The 7,207-nt window shown below is 31.2% G+C and overlaps 1 protein-coding gene across 4 annotated transcripts in view; it reads left to right on the forward strand.

Moving 5' to 3' along the window:
- Nucleotides 1–1,078: 1,078 nt before the first annotated feature.
- LOC106467048 (pyridoxal phosphate homeostasis protein-like) overlaps nt 1,079–7,207 on the forward strand; it is a 9,312-nt gene continuing 3,183 nt past the window's right edge. Inside the window, exons 1-4 of one of the 4 annotated variants that reach the window (XM_022395152.1) lie at nt 1,079–1,283; nt 2,907–3,014; nt 6,598–6,633; nt 6,843–6,918. In XM_022395152.1, the coding sequence (XP_022250860.1) occupies nt 1,194–1,283; nt 2,907–3,014; nt 6,598–6,633; nt 6,843–6,918 (310 nt within the window). In that variant the 5' untranslated portion in view covers nt 1,079–1,193. The other 3 variants (XM_022395154.1, XM_022395155.1, XM_022395153.1) reach the window with 3 other exon arrangements.

Raw genomic sequence — 7,207 nt, forward strand, 5'->3', positions numbered from 1 at the left:
GGTTTAATCATGAAAGGACTTGTTTCGCTGAAGATCCTCGAAAATAATTTCTACCGGAAACAAACAATCAAGCAGATACGTAACAATATCAAAAAAGGTCGTCAAATTGTACTTCTTTCATTTTTGTTCACATAATAATAAAGAACGCTTTAAATAATTTGCTGTTCACGTTACGGGAGTTATGAAATAAAAAGTTTTCAAATTATTTAATTTCGTCGATGTAAAATTAATTATTCATAAAACAGTACCGTCATACTGATCACAATTCTCCATGTTAATTCCGATTTAAGGTATTTTTGGTTGATATAAATCTGACAAAGATGTATAATAACAGATTCTGAGAGGAATATTGATCAACGATCTCTACTGTGTATATGATACGAATACTCTTAAACATACTGGTAGTAGGTATAATCAAATACGACACATTGGCCAAACGATCATATCAGACTATAGCCAATGTTGCTTTTCAAATGGTTACCAGGTCAGTTAGACAGCAGCATGGTCAAGTTTATGGTTGGATAAGGTTATGTTACAGAAGAACTCAGGTCTGTAGAGTTCCTTACCACAGTATAAAATGAAACGTGGTTCTTACGGAGGATTGTCTTGTTTTATTATGGAGAACGGATATACCATCTTAGTACAGGTTTTAATAAAGCTCACCATGACCTTCTGTGGTAAATTTTGAACTGCCGATCCCAGGGTAGGGATCCATTCGACAACGACCATCGCCCACTCTTGCGCTATTGTTTGCAAACAAGTTGTAGAGTTATCTACTTTTATAGTATTTCAATACAGTTTGAATATTCATACTTTTCTGATTATATATTTAGTCACACAATAAATAAAGTTATATTTTGTATTATTAGCTATAATAATAAATTTTGTGGTGAACAGAACAAATAATGGAAAGGAAGTACGGACTTCAATACTCTTACTAACAGTAACACTAATTAAGTCCACCACTCTACAAATAAATTTAGTCAATATTTTCTTAAAATTTTTAAACTGTTTTCCTTTTTATCAATATTTTTTAAACCCTTCATATACAACAGCAGTGAGGGTGAGCCACTATTGCTGTTGCCAATGGTATTCGGTTTGTGTACCCTTTTTTCACTTATTGTTGTTTTGAGGTATGTGAGTGATATTGTCTCACTTTTCAAATTGCAGTCGTTATTCAACAATTGCTTGACATGTACAAGAGAATAAAGGACTTAGACATAGGTAGTGTGCTGAAGAATGTTTATGGCAGAATACAAAATGCCACAGAAAAAAGACCAGCGGTAAGATGTTACCTGCGTAACGTGAATATCTCTTTACATTACAATAAATTACATACTGAGTGAAGGTTTTAGTGTTTCTATAACAAAATCTAATATTTCTGTGTCAGAGCTATAAATATGAATAACTGGTTGGAGGTTTCCTTTATAAATCAACAGAATCCTGGAATTTCAGTGGAAAATATCTCTATAGTATAGGTATAGGGGATAAGTTGACTTACTCAAGTTACTGGATAAGAGAGTGGCTAGATGGAAGAAAGCAGAGGGATGTTATAAAGAAACAGAATGATTTCAGTTAAATTGGATTAATGTCACAAGTGGAGTACTTCAGGGCTCAGTGTTAGTATACTTTTTGATTTATATCAATGACAGAGATGAAAGAATGATCTATAAATTACTTAAATTTGCTGACAGTTTTGAGTTTTTGAGTGTTTCTGGCTGTGAGGAGGATATTGCTGTTTTATAAAAGGATTTAGATCATTTGGTGAGTTGAGTGAATAAATAGCAGATGGCTTTTAATTATAATAAAGTAATGAAAGCAAGCAAATCATTTAGAAATGTATTTTAATTCAGAAAAGATTAATGGAAAATAGAGAAGTAAGTAGGAGAGAAGCTATATTTCAACTGACTTAAATAATGAGTGACCTCCACCTCAGCTTAGTTACACTTACAGTTTCAGTGTCTTCCATCTCAGACTAGTTACAGTTTCAGAATATGGGTAACAGTAATTTTAATTATAATTATAAGTTTGATGGGGTAACCTCAAGAGAGTTATGAGAAAAAATGATCTTGGTGTTCTAGTTGATCAGTCTTTTAAGGTTATAATTTCATTGTGTAGGTCACTGTTTAGGCCACATTTGGAGTATTGTGTTCAGTCTTGTGCTACTTACCTTATGGAGAACATTGAATTGTTAGAAAAGGTTCAGAAGAGGGTTATTAGGATGATACTTGGGATTGAAAGGTGGTCATACAAAGACAGGTTACGATTTCAAATTATTTTCTCTTTAGAAAAGAGTTAGGGAGGATCTAATTGAAATGTTTAAGATCATTAAGGGAATTGATGGTGCTGATGCATCATCTTTTTTCATGCTTAATGGTGAGAATTGTAGGACTAGGGGACACATTTAAATTTTTGCAAGGTAGAAGTCATCTTCAGCTAAGACAGTTTTATTTTTCTAATAGGGTGGTTGGCCTTTGGAATGCGGTGCCTTTAGATGTGGTGGATGCAGTCAATTTAAGGTGTTTGAAGGAATGCTTGATAGATATTTGGGGCTGGTTTGAGGTGTTTTTATTTTTTCTTTCAATTAATAGGATGACCTAATATGTAAATTGTTTGTCTTTAAATTTTGTGTTATAAAACTCATTATAGTTAATGTCATTATGTTGTTGGTAAGGTATGATACCTAGAAGGATTTGTCTTTAGGAAAAAATAATTGTTATTTACCTAATTTTGTAAAAAACGAAGATAAAAAGTATCAGCACACACATTCATCAGGCAAACTACTCCACAAATTAACAACTCCAAGAAAGAAATTATTATTTATTTGAATAACCAGAGTTTTTTGGGTTGAGATGTTGGTGTAAATTAGTGTTCCTCTTTAAAAGTGATATTCATTTACTTTACAGAATATTGCTGGAAAGAAACCTCGCTTGGTAGCTGTAAGTAAGACAAAGCCTAAAGAAATGGTTGTTGTTGCATATGAATGGGGTCAAAGACATTTTGGAGAAAACTATGTAAGTACATCACACTATTAAGTAGTTTAGCTGTGATGTGTTTGGTATTTGACATAAATGACTATATTTCTTTGCTAATTAATTAGTTTTAATGATCTCAAGGCCAACTTAGCAGTCATGCTTACCTGCATTTCAGCCTGAACACAGTCCCAGTGACCTACTCTGTACCTTAGTTATAGTCTCAGCAATCTCCACCCCTCATCCTAGCTACAGTTTCAGTGACCTTCACCTCAACCTATATTTACAGTTTCAGTGAATTCCATCCCAGCCTGTAGTTACAGTTTTAGTGAACTCCCCACTATTTTATAGTTACAGTTTAAGTGCCTCAAGTTTCAGTGACTTTTATCCAGTCTACAGCTAACGTTTCAGTGTCTTCCACTCCAGCCTTTAGTTATAATTTCAGTGACTCTACCCCAGTTTATAGTCATAGTTTTAGTGACCTCCACTCCAGTCTATAGTTATAGTTTCAGTGTCTTCCACTCCAGCCTATAGTTATAGTTTCAGTGTCTTCCACTCCAGCCTGTAGTTATAGTTTCAGTAACCTCCATTCTAGCCTGTAGTTATAGTTTCAGTGACCCCCACCTCAGTATATTTTCAAACATATACATATAGCGCTAATCAAACATAAAAACAACATAAATGTACAATATCTATTTTATCAAAAACATTAAATAATTATCCAATGAAATAGTTTAATCAATCAGCATCAAGGTTTTTTCTTTATAAGAGGAAATTTTTTTTGAAATTTCTGGAGAGGAAAACGAAAGTTGTTAATTGAGACCTGATGTTATTCTACACTAGCAGAAATGCTGCCCTGCAGATGTTTTGTGCTAGTAATTACTAACTGTAGTATTCATATCTCATTGAAAAAAAAAAATTAGAAAAGTGAACATTTTCCAAAAAAGGATTTTTTTTCTGGGAAATGCCGCATGAGAAAAGTGTTTAGATTGTGCTCTCAATTCATTGCATCAAAATGATTCAATGTACAGAGCTCAAACTTTTCATAAATTTTACTGATACAAACTGTAATGTTTTTATATATTAAAAGTGGAACCATTTATTGAAAAATAATAGTTTTTAAGAACTCTAGTTTCTCAGTAATACATTTAAAAATTACATCAATAAAGATATAATACAGTCCTATTGAAAGTTGTGTTCTTATTGTGAGGAAAGTACTTTTAATTGTGTTTTGTTACAAAGAAATGGTTGTTGCACATACCACAGTTATTTTTCTATTTGTCTGGATCTTGAATATCCAAAGTGTGAAATGTCTTATGAATTTTTGTTTGTGGTGCCATTCAATAGATGATGCAGGAGTTTTGGTTACATACATAGATACTGACATACATGCTACGTTCATTATAGTAAGAAGATGTGTAATAGATATATCTGTATATGTTGTATACTGTTGCCTTAGGCACACGGATGGCTTTCGCTGTTGGTTTTTGTGTTTGTGGATTCTCAACTGTTAATAGACACCACACTTGTTTCAGGTCTCTCTATAGATGATCCTGGTGCACCAAGTTAATTCACGTTCCTTTGTTTCTCAATGCTGTTAGATATAAAGGATATCCCCATTCTTAGAAACTCTAAATCACCAATTATAACACGTTTTTATGATTTGAGTGTATGAATATTTTGTTTCAGAAAGGGTTGTTACCTACCCTTCCCAAAAGTGATCAATTTTTGGTGGCATCAAACTACTTATGGAACAACAAACAATCTCAAAATGTAGTTCTGATACAATCTGTTCCAATGCAACTCTATATTGGCTTTTTTTTTTCACTTGACTTGTAGATCTGGGCATTCAGTTCGATTAACCCTAAGAATATGGGAGTACCAAAGTGTGCATGTCACAACTTTTATAGTTACATTCAATATATAACCAAACTACTTTATTATCAATGTATTTTATTAAATACGCAGTCAAAACATAGTTTATAAATTGTCTTATAATTCACTCCTGAGGATGACGTTGTAACGTTGAAACATGTAGAGTCATCAACTTTTTGAAGGCCATGGATAGGCCTAAATAAAATGTTTTTAATTGTGTATCAGTTTAACCTTGAATATTATTTATGATTTTAACTTTATACACAAGTGCCAAAATACTATATAATTAATATTTTATATTATCTAGTTTTAACTACTTAATTGTGAAAAGGAAATGTTTAAATAAGTTCTTAATTTGCACCTCTGATTCCCATGACTTGGTGGCAACTGACTTCATTTATAGATTTTTTTTCTTTCCCTTATAAGGGATTCAGATTGTTCAACCAGTTAGAAACAAACGCTATATATATATATATATAGTGACAAGCCAGAATATATAATATCACTATATTTGTTCAACCCATGTTGACACGCCCATCCCATATCCTCTGTCTTTTAAGAAATGTGTATAATTCTCTCTGGCATTGTTACTGGACATTATATATAACTGAAAGAAAGAGTGTGTTCTAAACTACTAAAATGTAATGATTTACTATTTCATTTTATTGTTCAAAATAGTGAGAGCTTGATGTGTGTAGACTAAAAACATTGCTCCAAGAAGTAATAGAATTTTTTAACCTACTTATAGATTAATTAGAGAGCTGCATAAATTATATTAGTTTTGGGACATTCTGTGCTAATGCCTGTTATAACTTTATACATTTGAAAGTTACATGAATTATTGTGTGAAAAACCAACATAGAGTGAAAAAGTAGTCCTAACAAGATATGGTCTCAAGTACAACTAGGTTTCAAGGCTAAAGTGCAAAATTTCTTTGATGTTAAGTATATTTTTTATTTATTGTTATATATTATTTAAGAAAGGTAACTAAGATGAAAAATTAGAAACTTATGAGGTTATATAAGAAAACTTAAACCTTGATTAGTGCCAAATGAATTAATAAAAAACCACAATTAATATCATGAAAATAATAAATTAATTGTAATTAATGTTCCCAGTCATTACAGTTTTCAATTATTCCAACTATCCAAGTAATTTAAATATTGCCATTATAATTTATCATTAGTATTTTTTATTCAAATTTTTTCCTCTAAATCAATTAGTGTCATGACTCATAAAAATACTCAACTAATAGAAATTAGTGTTTTGGATTATTACTATTTTTGATCATTCAGACTATCCAAGCCTCATGAAAATAATCAATTATTTAAATATAATTAATTAATGAGCCCAACAATTAATCAATGAGTAAATATTAGTCTCCCAGCTCTAGTGACTTGCTGATGTGATCATTAAAACTTGTTTTACACCATCTTCGGTAGACAGTTGTATTTACGATACATCATACATTATGCCATTTTTTAACCTAAAGCTTGAAACCTTGGTGTCATTTCTGTTATTCATATTAAGTTCAGAGAATGTGATATCAATTTTTAGTTTTCCTGATTATGAGAAAAAATAATTTAAAACTAAGATCTTCTAGTTTATAATCCATTAGTTTGCTGAACTACTATTTTGTTAAGTGAAGTTTAATGAAAAGTCTAAATCAGTTTTTGAAGATTCTGTCTTTGGATGTAATGTTTGCTTTTTATTAACACTTTGCAGAAAATGAAATAATGTTTGTTTGCAGATTCAGGAGTTAAGAGAAAAGGCGTTAGATCCAGAGGTGAGATTGAAATAAGTTATTTATTCAACTTAGTAATTTCTTTAAAATATTATTTTATATTGATAGTTCTTGTAATTAACACAAGCTGAAGGTTTTATTTTACTCAAGCTTAATGTTACTTGATAAGCTAGTTTTGTATTATACTTCACATTCTTAATCTAGTGATTTGCATATGTTTTTGTAATATCTTTAACTGTTGGTTATTTCAGGTGCTAGAGAAATGTAAAGACATCCAATGGCATTTCATAGGTCATCTTCAGAGGAATAAGGTTAACAAACTTGTCAGTTAGTAACCATTCTTGTTTCAACTAGTTATAAAATAAATCACTTCAAAGATATATATCACTGAAGTCTCTTTTACTACCTCAACTCCTGGATTTAAACTGTATATCCACCAAATAACTTTCATCTGTTCACTACCTCAACACTTGTATTTAAACTGTCTAGCCACCAAATAACTTTCATCTGTTTACTACCTCAACACTTGTATTTAAACTGTCTATCCACCAAATAACTTTCATCTGTTTACTACCTCAAAATTTGTATTTAAACTGTCTATCCACCAAATAATTTT

Source organism: Limulus polyphemus, unplaced genomic scaffold (assembly GCF_000517525.1).
Source record: "Limulus polyphemus unplaced genomic scaffold, Limulus_polyphemus-2.1.2 Scaffold2468, whole genome shotgun sequence".
Lineage (NCBI taxonomy): Eukaryota > Metazoa > Arthropoda > Merostomata > Xiphosura > Limulidae > Limulus > Limulus polyphemus.